Raw genomic sequence first — 18,868 nt, forward strand, 5'->3', positions numbered from 1 at the left:
CTATATGTCTATTTATATTTTCTTTATTTTATGTCGCTTTTCTACATCTTCGGTAAAAAGCGACGATGAATAATATGACGAAAGAACATATTCCCGTTGGCAACACTGATCCTTCCTGCGAAAATTTGAAGTAAACAAAACAAACCTCTCCGAACGCAGATTAGAAGTGGGTGTGAATGTAGGTTATAGATATTGAATGGAAAGATTGATCTTTGCCCTATGTGAGACAACACATAGATAATGATATTATGTAATGTTCTGATTACAGTTATTAACAGAGCAACTAAATATGGCGAAGAATGCACCCACATTAAATGCCCTGTTAGAAAAGGCTGGTGAATTGTTCTCCGAACACTTCGAAATTTCGCCACTGCTCTACGCCTATGCTCCCGGCCGCGTGAATTTAATAGGAGAACATACTGATTACAATGAAGGATTTGTTTTCCCCATGGTATGTAACCTAACAAGTGGCCAGTGATGTGACGAAAATAATCTGACGTAGCATTTAACCAAACTTAGTGTACTCACTATTATAAATGTAACATTGAGAGTGTGATTTCTATTTTTAACATATGAACTTGAAAAATGTTCTTGTATTACTGCTTTTACATTTTGTTATTATAGATAAACATTGTAATAGAGAATATATTTTAAATCTTTACATAAATATGGCAAGACAGGCAGCGTAACATCTGTAACAAAAAATTTTGGGTTGGGATTATCCTGCCGATATAGTTTTATCATTGGTTCATGTTTTACGAGATGGCATAAAGTATATTTCTTACTTTTGTTTTGAATATCTAATATTCTTGAATGACTTTTGCCACTTATTGCAAATAACTGTGCGATGTACACAAATAAAATGACATCGAAGTTAACTCCACACAAAATTAAGTACTCTGCCTGTAGAGCATACATTACCTGTCATGCACAACAGCTGCAGCACACATGGACAGCTGGGGTGAAACTGCTGCATCACACCCTGTGACAAGAACAGTTGACGAGGAGCATTGGGATTTGAATTAGGGACCCCTGGTGTAATAGCATGTGCCAACTGGTCCCCCAAGGAACCAGCAAAGATTAATTGGAACTGGACCTACAGTTTAATGTGGAATCCAAATCACTATGGTCGTCCACTGAGTATCGATTGAACCCAGGATCCCTTCATTACATTACCACGATGCCACTGGGGAGGCATAATTTACTTTTTTAATACTTTAAATTACAGTAGAAACTAATTTTGTGCAACACCTCTGAATTCTTAATCAGATTTGTAGAGGAGAGTGTTATGCCATATTTTAATATGTATCTATTTGCAGGCACTCAATATGGGAACAGTTATTGTAGGAAGAGAGAATTCATCCAGCCAATGCTGTATAGTTACAAATGACCAAGATAACTCAACAAATAAAGCAACATTTCCTGTCCCATCAGATTCGCCACTGAAACCAGGATTACCAAAATGGGCCAATTACATCAAAGGAATTGTTGCCTTGTTTCCAGGTAAAAAAAAAAAAAATGTCTTACACAGGACCTACATTTGATTTCTTGGTAGAAATTTGTAACTTTTTTACATTAATTTATTTGATTAAGCTTAAAACTACGAAAAAAAATTACAGTATGTTGATGGAGTTTGCAATATTATGAAAACATTGAAAGAAAATTCAACAATTTTAATTACGAAGTGGGATTTAAAAAGATTTTGTGCACTAAAATAAATCAATGACTTTATCAATATCTGCAAAAATTTCAAGTCAGTCAATCCCTAATATAACCATAACATTCCTGCTGTGTTATTCTTCAATATGCTCTTTATATTTCAATGCATTTTTTTTCAAGAGCTACATTGCTAGCACATTCAAACATTACAGGTGTAACAAACAGTTATCATAGAGTTCAAAATAGAGCCTTTCTTGTGATTAGTGTGAAAATGTAACAACATAATAATCTTTATCAGGGTCTGTGCCAGGATTTGATGCCTTTATCATCACATCTGTGCCTCTCGGAGGTGGACTGTCCAGCAGCGCTGCACTGGAGGTTGCCACTTACACATTTCTGGAAGTTCTTACTGGAAAGAAAGCTGCATCGTAAGTCTGAGGTGGAGTTTCGAAAAGTGCAGTAGTCACACTCCCTCCCTGGTGTGTGTAATGATTTCAATATGAAAACCATGTAGGGCTCAAAAGTTGCATTATTTGATAAAATTTTGGCATAAAAAATTTGTGCATCCTAAATTAATTTTTTCACCAGGGTGAAAATATTTTCATGTTCTCACACTGAGGTTTATCCAAATTTATCCATTTGGGGGTGGGGGTTGTAAGTTTATATTTTTTGGGGTGTAAGTGTACATTTAGGTACAAAATAACCATAAATTGGAACTTTGTGAAAAACTTTAGGGGTGTATTGAGAAAATGTGGGGGAGGGGTGTAGGTGGTGTGTGTGTGGATAAATCACTATTTTTATTTCATCTTATAACAATAACAAAAAATAGTTTTGTTATATATTTTTGAGGTTATTGTACTGAATAAAGTATTTAAAAAGAACAAAAAACATGAGATATAGCAGAATCTGTCATGGAAGGTGTAATGAGCCAAATTACCTTATTGTGGTAAAAAAAAGGTAAAGTGCTCCCCTGTGGATAGCACCACGCCATGAAGGCGTATAGGGGGTGTGGGGGTAACGCCCCACACTTTCTTGATCCGGTCATGAGTGGGGGTGATGTGATCAGCATCACGCCCCTGACCGCCTTTACCCCCCAGGGTTTCCCCCAGGTACCCATGTTATTTGACGCTGGGTGGGTGCCGGAAAAATAAAAATTCCCACCCCAAGGTGAATGCTAGTATTTACATGTCTTTTTGTTCGTAGTAGGTAAGAAGATATTGAAATCTTCAATGCACACAACAAGGTACCATTTCAGGTGAGGGAAATTAAGTTACAGTCTTCCTGTAGCCTTGTTTTCCTGTACACAATGCCAAAGATGTAACAAGACGGGAAGATTTTGCAGAGGAAAATCAATATTTTCTTTTAAGTCATATCTTCCCTTACAAAGAATCTTTGGGCACACGACTGGAATGTGATTTCCAGAACATTCCAAGATGCAGAAAAATGCAGGACTTGAACCCAGGTCTCTGTCATAGTGTGCCATTATTCTACTGATTGACGTACCGAGCCATCCCTGGTTTTGCTTGATTTTTCCCTGTTGCTGCTTTACCTCTTTGGAATTGTCTCCGACAGTGGTACTACAATGATATTTCTCTCTATGACAATTAGTCCCCAATAGGTGATGGACGATATCGGAAATTTGTTATCGCCAAGAAAATATAATCGCAGACAATACGATATTTCTTCTGTGTCGTGATATTGGTGATATATTGTCTCCACGATATATATTGCCAAATATCATGATAGTATATCACCGACACAATATATATTGCCAATCTATCGCTAACACTATATATATCAGGGCCTCCCCGATGATGCAGTGGTAGCATCATCACCTTGTAATCAAGTGGTCCCGGGTTAGATACCTGGTGGAGGCACAAGTGGTTCGGATCCCACTTTAAACTGTAGGTCCAGTCCCGATTAGCCTTACTGTGCATAAAGTGGACTTAAATCAACCAACTACATATATCGCCAACATATAGTGTAGTTCATACCACCTGGACAGCAATTTTTCAATATTGATATGTATCGTCTGAATGATATATCGCCCAACGCTATTCCCCAACTTTGAATTTTTTTTGCAGCATGTTTGGAAAGCATTTAGGTTGGGTGTACAGCAGTAAAGACACCCAGCAGTGCCTTGTTTTTATGGGGTATTGTGTATTTTTACAGTTTCTGTGTCTGATATTGTACTTTAATTTCTATCTTCTATGATTATTATTTCTAAATGTATTTCCATCTAGGCCAATACAGAAGGCACTGACTTGCCAGAAGGCAGAACATGAATTTGCAGGCGTGCCATGTGGAATCATGGATCAGTTCATTTCTGTTCTAGGGAAAGAGGGGAACGCCTTGCTACTAGATTGTAGGTAAGGGCAAATATAACTCGATGTTATTCAATGTAAAGCTATTCTCACATGATACTTATGTGAGTCCTGAATTCAGGATAATATTCCAGCTTCCTTACTGTAGGACTGTGCGAGAAATTTTCCTGTCCTCAATTCAGGAAAGAATTTTTTCACATCCTGAATGGGACCAAGTACAAACATTCCTTAGAAACCATCCTGAATTTAATTAAACTGTGAATTGGAATTGAGAAGTGCCGTAGGTGTTTAACAGTTTGTTTTATGTACATGCATAGGTTTATTAATGGGGGGGAGATATTTTTTACTGAATGAGGAATCTAATAAATATGATTGTTTTATACAAATAGTCTACATGTATAAATTTGATATTTTATTCTCAGATGCTTGCAGATATTTTGAAGTGAACATATATATGTGCAATGATGTAATTATGTTGAATCATGGCCATATTTACAGGGAAATAATGGTAAGGGTTCAAGTTTCAATAGTCCAAAGATAGTAAAATTTAAGTACTGGTAATTTTACTAATAGCAAACTGGTCAATAATTTCATTATTATTGTCTTTAAACAGTTTCCAATTAACATGTCTGTATATTTCACTGTGCACCTGTGACTGTATGTTTTACAATTATAACATTATTTGTCATTATGTGCATGTAGATTTTTAGGTAACATTATAGTATAGGGGTGACGGATTTCTTCAAATTTACAGGAGAAAGTACTTACGGAAATCATTTTTTGTAGCGTGGAAGTTCGTGAATGTAGTTTTGAACCATTTTAATGCGAATACATGTTGTTTTCTGCGAAAATCTCTGTCCGACATGCTGTTTCTGCTGCCGCCATTTGCTTTCTGCACGAGAGCACAATGTTCCCCGTAGTCAGTGTTTCAAACTCGCAGTGTTTTCACTAGAACATGACGTGTCGAGTATTTTTTTATTTTTTTTAACTATGCTTGCCTAACTTAACCTAACCTAACCTTACGGGAAAATGGTTTTTGGGGCTAACGTGAATGGTTTATGAGGTATTAGCATAATTTCAAATCTGGGCACGAAAGTAGGTATTTTCCGGTAAACGAGGTTGCAACACTGCATAAATCGACAAAACACTCACACAATGCACCCTGAACCAGTACGCTGTCGCCTGCCATAATGTGTTACAGAATCGAAATAACAAGTAACAGTAAGTACTCGTAAATTTAAGAAATATACATTATGTTAGTTAGAAATGCATTATTTCACCTTAGGAAATGTTCTGCATTCCAAAATAGTACGTTAGCAATATAAAAAAGTGCGAAATATATGATTTATAGGTGTCATCCCCATACTATAATAGTACTGATTTTTATTTTCAAGTTATATGTGTGCATTTTTATTATTTTTTAAAAAATTATGCTATTTATTTCAGTTTTAGTTTATTTTCAACATAATGAATTCCGATACAGTTATTCTGAGGATATTAATAAAATAAAATTATTGTACATGAAGAATGTAAGACGATTGATTAGTCTGTGGACCGCCTCTAAACTATAAACTTTATTTTCAAAATGATTTCAAATTTTATTGTGATTTGACCAAATGTTCCTTAAACCAATGGGTGGGGTTTGCAGCCGTTAACCCCCCTTTCCTTTACATGTGGCCATGCTGAGAACTTTGTTCCTTTACGTGTAGAATTTTTATTAGAAAGAGAAGAAGTCTATTTTTTCACTTTTCAAATTACAAGGGCCTTGCAATATTCCCTCTCTCTCTCTCTAAATTTATATGCACTGAAATACTGGTATCCGATTTTATTACAGTTTCCGTGCGAGGTTAACTTCTTAAAATTGTGTCTTCTTCACTTTGGAGATGTGTATCTAATATATATTTTTTTTCACCAATATTCTTAGATCGATGGAATTCAAGCTGGTTCCAATCAATGACCCGAATGTAGTCTTCCTAGTTACAAACTCCAATGTTCACCATGAGCTGACGGATGGTGGCTACGCAGCTCGCCGGAAGCAGTGCGAAGAAGCTGCCAAGGTCCTCGGAAAGAAGAGTTTGAGGGAGGCATCATTTCAAGACCTTGAAGGTAAAGGGAAGGTTACTTCATCTAAGAAGTGATATGAAACAAACTTTTGCTCGAGCAATTGCTTTTGTGGTTTAACATTTTTCCCACATAATTTCTTGATGTGAGCAGCATCTATTTTCAAGGGTAGACAGTAATAATTCGGGACCTATAAGCAGTATGATACACAGTAATTAAAAGTGCACTTGTTCCATGTAGTTTATTTCATTGTAAGTTGTATGTTTTGCATATTGTTACAGAAACATGCCAAAATTTTCACTTATATATTTTTGCTTGTCTATCATTCCAAACGGTAAAGATATATGTCGACATATGATGCAGATATGTTATGAAATTTAGTTTAAAAAGACACTCTTTAAGAAAGCGAGAGGAGACATCTGATCTGCAGTCATGACACCAAGGGAAATTCCTCACAAAAGCAACAAGCAATGTTGAGAATTAATGAATCAAATGCCTAGCCGTTACTGTCGTAACTATTGCAATTTAAGTGGCATATGGTATGTGTCACTTGTTGCTGTAGGGGCTTTCATACTGAAGCGACGCATGTTGCTTGAAAGCAAATTCTTACTAATCAATGTAACCTTTTGAGCCAAAGCAGCACATCGCTTACATGTTGTTTGCACTGGGCTGTTTTCTCAATATCACATGTTGTGTCGCCTCAGTTTGTTGTTTGTGCAAGTGCAGTGAAAGTTTTGTTTAGATTGATTGTTGCTTCATTCTGAAAGCTCCCTTAGTGCAAAATCTTGCAAAGAACACGCAATTCAGCTTCAAGGACTTTTCTACCATTGTCCGGGAGTTTTGCCTTAAACATGAGTACGAGGGGGTATCAAAAAGTTTTGCCTGTTGAGGTATAATTTGTTTGATAATGGAAAGATTGAAACAATGAACATACATATAGTTTGCCTGTAGTATACTGGTAATGTGCGAATTACTCACAATTAAATACAAACTTTAGGCTAAAAGACTAAGAATCGGCAACTTACGTGTGTGAGTATGAGATTTTTCGTGCTACGTTTCGGAGGTTGCACTACCTCCTTCTTCAGGCTGAAACGAAGTTATTCAGACACCGGACATGGTGCCTCGTCGTGAAAGTGAAGGTTAAGGATTTAGGTTAAAAAGTTGCTTGAAGGACACTTTCTAAAAAAGAATATAAATTACACATCTAAAACCGCGCAATTCTATAAAAACAAAAGAACATCCGAGGCTGAAGTTGGTGAACTGCTGACCATTGCTCAGGGTAGGCGAATGCACGGTGTCAGCCCGTACCTGGGGAAAGAGAACTTCCCCTCCTCAATTCTTCCAACTGGGGCTCGGGAGTCACCAATCCAAGGAGAAGTCGACCTCCACCTCGGCGGCTTTCCTGACCTCAGGAGTAACATGGAAGCCCATCTCGTTCCTAAACATTGCGGCCTTATCCCATTTTTTAAAGAAATTAACCCAGCCGTCTTCTAAATTCCCATCGTCCCTATTAAGTTTATTCCAATTTTTCGCGCATATATAGGCAGCTTCATATACGTTTCTATCCAATTTATTGTTAACCTCCCTAATAACTTCCCTTTTAGCAATCTTATGTCGGTTAACCAATATGTGTTCAGATAATCCAGTTTTGGGTATGCCCTCCGGGAGAAGTATGCAAGTTAGGTGGGGAGAGCATGATAAAGACGTAAAGGAGGGCATACCCAAAACTGGATTATCTGAACACATATTGGTTAACCGACATAAGATTGCTAAAAGGGAAGTTATTAGGGAGGTTAACAATAAATTGGATAGAAACGTATATGAAGCTGCCTATATATGCGCGAAAAATTGGAATAAACTTAATAGGGACGATGGGAATTTAGAAGACGGCTGGGTTAATTTCTTTAAAAAATGGGATAAGGCCGCAATGTTTAGGAACGAGATGGGCTTCCATGTTACTCCTGAGGTCAGGAAAGCCGCCGAGGTGGAGGTCGACTTCTCCTTGGATTGGTGACTCCCGAGCCCCAGTTGGAAGAATTGAGGAGGGGAAGTTCTCTTTCCCCAGGTACGGGCTGACACCGTGCATTCGCCTACCCTGAGCAATGGTCAGCAGTTCACCAACTTCAGCCTCGGATGTTCTTTTGTTTTTATAGAATTGCGCGGTTTTAGATGTGTAATTTATATTCTTTTTTAGAAAGTGTCCTTCAAGCAACTTTTTAACCTAAATCCTTAACCTTCACTTTCACGACGAGGCACCATGTCCGGTGTCTGAATAACTTCGTTTCAGCCTGAAGAAGGAGGTAGTGCAACCTCCGAAACGTAGCACGAAAAATCTCATACTCACACACGTAAGTTGCCGATTCTTAGTCTTTTAGCCTAAAGTTTGTATTTGCCTGTAGTGTCCTTTACTCAGAGTTACTCTTCCACAAACTTGCCATCACGTTTGATGCATTTGTGTCAGCGTTTTATCCAGCCCTCAAAACCAGTTTGGAAAAATTCCACAGAACACTCCCTGCCCCACTGTTCAGAGCTGTTTTAACCTCCTGTAGGTCATCGAATCTCATGCCACGAAGCACAGACTTAGCTCAGACTTTATGGTATCCCAAACTCTCAATCATTGCATGTGCTGACCCATAGGACATGTGCACTACATCAGAAATTTCCTGGATGGTGATGCGTCTATCCTCTCGAATGAGCTCGTCATCCCTGTGGCGGTTGTCGTTGATGGCCTGCCACTCCTTGTCATGTCCACACTTTTGGTTTCTCCCACTTTGAACTTAACTACTTAAGTCTGTGCTTCGTGGCATGAGATTCGATGACCTACAGGAGGTTAAAACAGCTCTGAACAGTGGGGCAGCGAGTGTTCTGTGGAATTTTTCCAAACTGGTTTTCAGGGCTGGATAAAACGCTGGCACAAATGCATCGAACGTGGTGGCAACTGTGTGGAAGGGTAACTCTGAGTAGAGGACTCTACAGGCAAACTATATATATACATTTTGAAAATTTGTGCGTTTACTCACTAAATATATTCACAGTATAAAAAACTTACGTGAGTGAGTATAATAGTCGTAAAACTCCTTGCAGACGACGTTTCGCGAAGCTACGCTTTGGGGTGTCCAAAAAAAAATGGTAAAAGACTTCAGGTTAAAAGGGGGAATGAGAGCTCTCAGAAATATAGAGGAATATTTTACTGAATACAAAAAGGATGGAAAGGGGCGAAAAGAGGTCAGAGATAAGAAGGGCGTGTTTAAAATAACTTGCTCTTGTAATAAAGCATATATTGGACAAGGAAGAAGCATGCGAACTCGCTGGGACGAGCATGACAAGGATATTGAGGAACAATCTCCGAAGATATGTTCTAGAATTAAGTCATAAGGTTAGAAAAAGAGAAGTGGTAAAAAGAGTTCATAAACAACCTGATATGAACGTTCACGAGGCAGCAAATATTTGTGTTGATAGGGGGAAAAAACTAAATAGGGATGACGGTAACATGAATGAGGCTTGGATGAACATGTTTAAACGATGGGGAAAAAACAGTGAAGAGTCTGTTAAATTCCATGTCACGCCGGAAGTGACCCGCGCTGCTTCGGAATCTGTGGAGTTCTCATTGGAGGGGATGTAGCATTTGTACGCTACAGTAGTCATTCATTCCGTATGGTAGTATGGGTACACCGTTCTTTTAGAATTATCTTTTAGCCTACATGGCACTTTTAACGTCGTGTAATTTTAAATTCTATATCCCAATACCCTTTTTTACCTAATCCTGAATTTATTTTTACATATATGATGAAGTATTTTATATACTGAAAAGAAATTCCTGAAGAAGCGAAGCGTAGCTTTGTGAAACGTCGTCCGCAAGGAGTTTTACGACTATTATACTCACTCACGTAAGTTTTTTATACTTTTTATACTGTGAAACTATATATATGTTCATTGTTTCAATCTTTCTATTATTAAACAAATTATACCTCAACAGGCAAAACGTTTTGATACCTCCTTGTATAATAGCAGTACCTTCATTTTTTCCCCGTAGACTTCAAACCTAAGCTGGATCCAGTGACGTACAGACGAGCAAGACACGTCATCGGAGAAATTCAACGCACGGAAACTGCTGCGAAGGCACTGGAAGGTGGAGATTTTGCAGCCTTTGGAAAGTTTATGGTTGAAAGTCACAATTCTCTGAGGTAAATGCCTAGTGCTTATCATTTCTCTTCAAATATGTCTTGTCAATACTCAAGGGTTCCTGTGGGAATTTAGCTTTAGAAGCAAAGCAGTGCTTGCCCTATCAGGCAAGAACCAACAAAAGCGTGTCCTTTCACGACACTGAAGCTTAATGTATAGTACAGTTGCAAGTAAAAGTGACTTGTATGTATGAGGCATGTCCACAAAATACTATTACGGTTACCATAACATTGAAACTTTTGAAATGTTTTAAAAAAGAAGAGAATATAATATATCTTACTTGGAAAATTTTTTTAGAAGAAAGGCTATAAGTACCTAACCTACTAACATTTGTATGGTTAAAAGTGAATCAACGCCATTTTAGAGATAATGGTGTACTGTTGCTACAGGAACTTGGGGGGGGGGGAGTTTTTACTATTTCTTATTAAGATTTAAAATTCTTATCTAGCAAGGCTAATATCTAGAAAATATGATCCGTTATTATTCTTCTTCAAGAAATGCATATTTATTCTATGTGGTTTTATCTATTTTAATAGGATTCAGTGCCTATCTTTCTTACTATCTTATTACTTTTTATGTTAATTTAAGTTTCGTTGTGTAGGTTTTTAATTATCTGTAACTGAATGTTTTATCTAAATTTTTGTGTTTCTGTCAACTTGTAATTGTATTATGCATCCTTTGTGTACAACTGCCGTAATAAGGATTTAAATGCTGTTCGTCAGCAGTATAGCTCCTACAATAAATAAATAAATTAAATTCTGCTACTGTAGCTATGGTCAGGCCCGTACCCAGAATTTTATTTCGGGGGCAGGGGGGGGGGCTCAACCCTTATCAGCTTGTGCATCGCCAGAAATATTTGTAGAGGTAGTCAGGCCATAGATAAAACATGAATAGTACAAATAATAATGACAATAATAACTAGTTATTAAAATATATACCAATTCTTATTACATAAGTGGAGAGACTTTGGTACTCGATCCACTGTATCAGTGAATAACTAACACAATTGTTGCCCATTATTATTCTTATATTTTGTAGCTAGTGTACTGAAAATGATAGTTATTGTATTTCATTATAAACTTTTACACAAAATGTTCAAAAAAAAGCTTAACAGTTGGTGCTAAATTTTAAAGTTTATATTGTGTGACCTCTCTCAAAGAAAACTATAAGTTTTCGTAGCTGTGGACCCATTTATTCTTTGGATTAAATGGTAGAATATAAAACTATAACCTGGTTCCTCTGTTATACACTAAACGTTTTTCAATGTAATGAAGTTTTTACTGTGGTTATAACTTTATTTCTGTTATTAACAATAAAAATAACATTTAAATTAGATATTTGTAGGATTTGGGGGGGGGCTTCAGCCCCCTTAGTTCTCCCCCTGGCTATGGTACACATGCATGCAGTGTGTGGTGGTTTTTAAGAAAATAGAGAAGCTTACCACATGTTGTGAAATGTGCTTTTCTTGAATGCGAGAAAACGTAAACATCAACTGTGTGAGGCGACATGCTTAAAAAATCTCATTCAGAATAAGGGATGTGGCATGCTTTGCTGGGGTGTGATGATTTATGACAATGCCTGCCGATACTCTACCACCACAGAGCTGTTTCCTCCACATCACAGGATGAAGATGATGTTCGCGCATGCATCTTGTAGACACTTACATGGTTCACGTTTTGAACACAGTATTTTAGGGTGTGAGATTTTCCACCCCTACATAACAGTTTCTCACTTGTCTGCAAGACTTGCACTAACTACACTGGTTGCTTCCCTCTCTGCATGTTAGCAGTACCCTCACTTGTTTATATGCAGTGTGTTGCCACTATTTTCTTTCTAGTTCTCATGGTGGGAAAATATATGACATTGTTGCTCTATTGTTGTATTATTATTTACATTGCATTTATGCACACACACAAATATTTTAATTGCAATGATATGGATGAAGGATTCATAATTTAGCAGGGTCAGCACCCTTATCACGTTTTTGAACGGGCATAGGGCCTGCCAGAGCAGCTTTTACATTGGGTGATGTGTGGTCAATATATCGAGTCTGGCTTTCAAGAACCACTAATTCTTTTATTGAAGTAACTTCCCAATTGTCTTCACAATGCTGAGTCACCACTGAAATTTTGGGGGTTCTGGCTGGGAACCAAACCCAAGACCACTCGCACCAAAGGCAAGAGCGCTCGTCATTTGGCAACTACTGGAGATGAAGTGACTATTGACACTAGAAACATTTTCAGGAAAAATGTTAAGAAACTTGTTTGCATGGAATATTGCCTCTTTTACCAATCAGACTTTTTAGAAAACATTTAAAATGTAGCAAATTAAGAAAAATAATACAATTTTTCTTCTTTTCTCTTCAAGGGACGATTACAATGTTTCTTGTCCAGAATTGGATCAGTTGGTTGAAGCTGCCCTGGAAGTGAAGGGCGTTTTGGGATCCCGAATGACCGGAGGAGGGTTTGGGGGCTGCACAGTTACTTTGGTATGTATTTTTCTAATAAATGCAAGTTTTCAGTTTTTCCACACCAAAAACATTCAGGAAGATGGAAAGGAACAACCATTTCTTGCACTAGCATGTCAATTCGTCTTCCATATTTTAACACCCAAGACACTAACGCCAGGTTTTTCGTCTTAGAAGCTAAGATGACTCAAACAGTTGTGACATTCACTAGTCAATCATTTTCACGATTACATTTCGTTCATAAATATTTTAAATTATAACGCGAAGGTGAAGGTACAACTTCTGTGGGTCTAAGTATTATTAAAATAACTGAGCAATATGCAGTTCACTATTATCTATTTCCAATTCCATTACATCCATGACTATTGATTCTTGTTGCTATAGCAATGTTAGAATTCCAAATATTACCTCATTTATACAGCGTATAGCGCAATAAATAACATAAATCATAATTAACGTTGTACAAAGTAGTTATTATACATTTTTTTTAACTCTTATTTGAAAGTGATTTGTATAATATGAAATTAATAATTTCAATAAACATATAATTATATTGTGCGGATTCACAGGATCGTCACACAGTATCAAACTTCAATACTGCACTATTTGCAGCCCCATCAATCTCGGCCTCACAAAATGTTGTGAATTTATAACTCACTTTGGTTCACTACATCATTTCCTGAAACACTTATGTCCCGGCTTGGCATTTGATTTGCTTTATTTTTTACTTCACCTTTTGTGCTACTTTTGGCTATAATTTGCAAAGATATGGATGAGTGATGATATGATGAAATTGATGAATGGACACTCGCAAACATCCATGCCCATGCCAGGATTCGAACGCAGGACCCCTGGCATAGTAGCGCAATGTGCTAACCACTCCGCCACGGGGGCTGGCAGCTTGGCATTTAATTTTTAAGGCTTTGCGAAACGTTTGACCAATGCCAACAAGCCAGTTTTTGAATTTTTCCCCTTCAAGTTGTGTAGTTTACATATGCCTAGAATTTATCTAGACAAAAGCAATTTTTCAGATTTTAGAATATCAACGATTTTTCAAAAGGAGTGTAAATCTCGAAAACAGCTTGCCCTTGGCTGGCGAATGGTCCAGCCGATAAATTTTCGTGTTGTAATAAAATGATATTGTCCATCCCAAAAGTGCCTGGCATTAATTTAAACCATAGTTGTCATAATCTAAGAAACCAAAGAACTAACTCCATGGTGCAACAATTCTCTCCAAGGGCAGCACATCAAGTCCCATCACTAGTGTAGACAATAAACAACAACATTTTGGAGGTTCCCACTTGGAATCAAACTCAAGACCACTCTAATCCAATAAAACAATTTTATAATTTGTTTCGATGAGTCAAACAAGTAAATTTATCCATGAAGTTATATTTTGTAATAATTCAGTCCTTTCTATCTTTTCCGGAACAGCTGCAGAAGGAAGCCGTTGACGATGCAATTAAACGCATACAGACAAGATACGAAGGAAACCCAACATTTTACATTTCGTCAGCGTGTGAAGGAGCAAGAGGACAAACTTTAACCTCGTGAATGAACTCTGTACTGATATTTCAGTTGGGTATCTGAAGATCATAGTTATATTAATTGTGTGCCATAAATTTCCATCACAATTGAATCAGCGGTATTTCAAAACGTTCCTTCGGTGAATCTTCAGGATAATGCATGGTGTTTCACAAGTCCCTCTTGGATTTCAGTCGTTAGCTCAGGGGCAAACGTGCCCATGGTGATGAGAGCGTGTCAGTGTGATGAGTAAATATCAAAGTTTTTAATGTACTTTACATTGTTAGTCTTTGTTGACTTGACAAGATGTCAATCCTGTAATTTATCTCCTGCCACACACATTACAATGTCGGTGGTAGCAACTGCATCCATGATTCTTTGTTGAAGCTCTTGGTAAGGAAGGTGCATAAACACAATCTTTAACATAACACAACAGGAAAAAGTCACATGGTGTGAGGTCAGGTGACATGGGAGGCCAGGAAATAAGTGTTGAGTCTTCGTCCAATGCAACACTGAAGTAGAAGACATTCAGGTAATCCAGAACTTCCATGTGAAAATGAGGAACAGCTCAGTCCTGTTGCAAAATGAAGTTTTCACAATCCTCCTGTAAATGAGGCATTAGCCAATGCTGCAACATGTCCACATAAACAATACCATTAATAGTTTTCTCAGCAAAGAAAAATGGTCCGTAAACTTTGCTAGATGGCATTGCACAAAACACAGCAACCTTAGGAGAATTATGGATGTGTTCCACTGTTGCATGGGAATTTTGTGTGCCCCAAATATGCACATTATGACGGTTGACCTTGCCAGATAGATGAAAGGATGTCCTGTCATTGAACATAAGGATATCTGTAATCTGTAAATCCATCCTCCTCTAAACATTCGTGAAATTCAAACAAAAATTGTGATCTTAGGGAGTGAGGACCTGCACAAGCTGCAACCAGTACGGTGGACAGACAAGTCCTTTGCATAGGATACACCAAATAGTCACGTGAGACTTTTGTTGTTGTTAAGTCTACTTTATGCACAGAAAGGCTAATAGGGACTGAACCTCAAGTGGGATCCGAACCACTGTGCACCTCCAATGGGTATCAAACCCTGAACCTCCTGATTACAAGGAGAGTGAGACATTTGAATTCTTGACTTGCACGACTCCTGGTAAATGATTCTCGTACACAGTCCACAGCCTCAGGTGCTGGCTCTGGTGTACCTGCTCATTTTGCGACACAGCCAGTTTTTTCGATTCCTCTTATTGTTTTGTCCGTTGGTGGTTCTGTACAATACTTGGTTCAAAAACCACGATGCACTGTAACAATCAACGTGGTTTTAGGAAATTGCAGGATGCAAAAAAAGCTTGCTGTTCACCTGAAAATCCCATTTTCACACACTACTGCCTCCTAGTGGATCTTAACTAAGCCATGACATCTGGCACGAAACTTGCACATTGCCTCTACCCATTGTCATGCTTTCATCTCGTGTATGTGGGCTTACTACTACAGGCCAAATTTAAAAATTCCGGAGGGACTTATGAAAAATAGTGTAGAAACAACTTGGCCAAATTTACAATGTGTTTCACTTGGATGTGGAATTTTGGTAGACTGTTTTCTTAAGATGGTTGAAACTCTACAGTCAACAAATATGTTAGTAGGAATGGATTGATTTGAAAATTTTTGCCAATGCAGATAACTGACATCAATTTGGGTGAAGAACTGAGTAGTTCATTCACTTCCGTAATTTATGTATGTAAGCAGATGTCTGCAATGGGTTTTGCCATAAATGAGAAACTGGGTATTTACATTTACTTCATAAAACCAAAGTATGGGAATTGGGCTTTTGTATTCTTAAAAATAATACCAAATTTGCACTACGTAAGCCTCTAACACCCAGTTATAAAAATGAATTATATTTGGTCATTTATTTTCATACCATGGAAATTTTACAGCAGAACCTCGATTTTCTGCTTTTAAGTGAGCCAAGGAGAATTGCAAAATCTGGTCAAATTTTGTAACATGTTGCTTTATTGGGACCATGAAAATTGAATGCATGGTGCAGGAAATGTAAAATTGGGGTTCCGCTTTACAAGAAAACAATGAATTGTAACGTTAGTAAGTGTTCTGTTAAGAGATCAAACTCTCATGTGACGACACTCATTTTGTTTATCCTGGAGGGACAAAATAATACTTTTAAGTCATATTCAACAGGGATAATCTGAAGTGTGTATATGCTGTAATTATATGGTTGAAAGAGAGAACAACACAGAATAAGAATCACCACAATCAATCCTGGGGCCATTATTTCAATGTACATAGCCTGATTGTTCAAAAATGTCGTAAAACCTCAGGTGTTCATTGTGGACACCCTGTACTATTTTGTACAATTCAAATATGAGTTATTCTTTTTCAACTTTTCTTAAATATTGTGGTACTCAATTTCTTAATATTGAAAAAGAAAAATATTACAATGACATCAAAAGAAACTGACTGATTTAAAAGCCACTCGATTCTCAAATGGTAAAAATGGGTTAATCTGGGTCTTCAGGACAAATACTGTGATAATTCTCAATAAAAACAATCCTTAAAGATATTTTCACCTATACCGAGCTTATGGGGGTTTTCATATTTTTAAAAAAATGAAAAATACTGTTCAATATACATGGTGTCCCATTTGTCAAGTTACATGGAACACCCTGTATATTATGCAAGAAGGCCAGTGTAAATTAATAGTTTATTTTTGGATATTCTCTTTTGTATTAACAAGAAGTGCAATAAATAGTAACTTAGAAACAAGTGTTGTGTTTTATTGATGTACCAATTTAAAGATATGGAGAATGGCAAATTCAGAATTTTTATCTTGCTTGGATCTTTGTGGGACAACTCTTCTTAGGGTACAACAAATACTCAAATAATAATGATGATAATGAAATAAACTTTTTCAGTGCATCAACACATATGGCCATCTTGCACTCTTTGGTCATTAAATCTGTTCTTAATTGTACATTTAGTCTGACCAATATACGATTTTTCAGTTTCAGTAATTTTTATAGATCCCCAACAAGTACAGGGAGATGCACAAGTATTGCTCGGCAAATTGTCCATGAATATTTTCCTAAATCTTACTTCCATCTAATGCATAGTTTTTCATGGTGGGTTGCGAAGTCAGGCTCAAAAATGTATTTACCGTGTTTTAAAAACCTATTATCTGTACATTTAAATTACTGAGATATATTGTATTAACAATTTTAATTTTACACATGTTGTACGTAGTCTAAACTTTTATTCATGGATTCATCTATTCTATTCCAACTGTTACTTTTGCCGGTCCCCATGGCAGAGTGCTTAGCACATCGCGCTACGATGCCAGGGGTCCCAGGTTCGAATCCTGGCCTGCGCTTGGATGTTTGCGAGTGTCCGTTCATTAATTTCATCATATCATCATCCCCATCTTCGCAAATTAGCCAAAAGTGGCACAAAAAGCGAAGTAAAATTCAGGGTCCGTTCTGAAAGTAAAGTGTTCCCCTGTGCATAGCACCACGCCATGAAGGCATATAGGGGGTGTGGGGGTAACGCCCCACACTTTCTTGATCCGGTCGTGAGTGAGGGTGATGTGATCAGCATCACGCCCCTGACCGCCTTTACCCCCCAGGGTTTCCCCCAGGTACCCATGTTATTCGACGCTGGGTGGGCGCCGGGGCCGCTTCCATCGTTAGAAAAGTTCCCGGATTTGAACCGGCCGGGGATCGAACCCGGGACCTTTAGCATGGTAGTCAGACACGTTACCGACTGAGCCACCGTGGCCACCGTTCTGAAAGTATCCGAACTTATTTATTTGCATACAATTTATTGATGACAATTACAACTGCTGTCAATATTCTTCAATGTAGGCACCTTCAGCCTCAATACAGCGAGTATAGCGACTTTTCCTCTGTTCACAGCAGTCCTGGAAGTCCTTGACTGACAGCCTCTTTAATGCTGCAGTCGTGGCAGCTTGAACCTCTTCAATTGACGCAAAACGCTTCCACTTGAACACCCTTTTGACCTTGGGAAACAAAAAGAAGTCAGCCGGTGCCAAGTCCAGGCTGTAAGGGGGATTGGGCAGCATTGCCACACGTACGTTGGCCAAAAACTCCCCTACCAAGAGTGCTGTGTGTGCCGGCACGTTGTTGTGGTGAAGCACCCACCTGTCGGCGATGTCAGACCGGACGTGCTGAAGCACTGTTTTCTAGTAAGCTGCATTCACGGTGGTCCCAGCAGGTACAAACTCTTTGTACACGACCCCCTTCATGCCGAAAAAGACAAGGAGCATTGTCTTCACCTTACATTTTGACATCCGGGCCATCTTTGGACGCCATTCTGAACTTTTGTCTCTTGCTTTCGGGGTCGTAAGCCTCCAGTAGCATGATTAAAGTTTCTGTAAAGTTTTTTTTCTTCTTTTTTTTCTTTTTTTTTTTTCAATTAGAAAATTGCACGGCGTAGCGCTGTTCCAAAGTGTGCTGCATTTTCACCAAATCCACCAACTGCAAATTCTTGACGCAACGTTTTTTCCGTGTACACAACACGAGCGATTGCACCTCAACCACTGCTCGCAGGCAACTGAGCGAGGCCTTGTTTTGAAGGTTAAGGTCCCCACTGAAACCTGGCACAGCTTACCC

At 38.1% G+C, this 18,868-nt stretch overlaps 1 protein-coding gene across 1 annotated transcript; it reads left to right on the forward strand.

Annotated features, from left to right (window-relative positions):
• The first annotated feature begins 142 nt into the window (after positions 1–142).
• On the forward strand, positions 143–16,999 carry LOC145977997 (galactokinase-like). The gene is made up of 8 exons (XM_083110363.1): positions 143–451; positions 1,320–1,503; positions 1,958–2,087; positions 3,903–4,028; positions 5,908–6,089; positions 10,078–10,228; positions 12,594–12,714; positions 14,128–16,999. The coding sequence occupies exons 1-8, from the start codon at positions 290–292 to the stop codon at positions 14,245–14,247; spliced, it is 1,176 nt and encodes a 391-aa protein (XP_082966489.1). The 5' UTR covers positions 143–289; the 3' UTR covers positions 14,248–16,999.
• Positions 17,000–18,868: the final 1,869 nt, after the last annotated feature.

The sequence above is a fragment of the Lepisma saccharinum genome, chromosome 24 (assembly GCF_977018435.1).
Source record: "Lepisma saccharinum chromosome 24, izLepSacc3.1, whole genome shotgun sequence".
NCBI lineage: Eukaryota > Metazoa > Arthropoda > Insecta > Zygentoma > Lepismatidae > Lepisma > Lepisma saccharinum.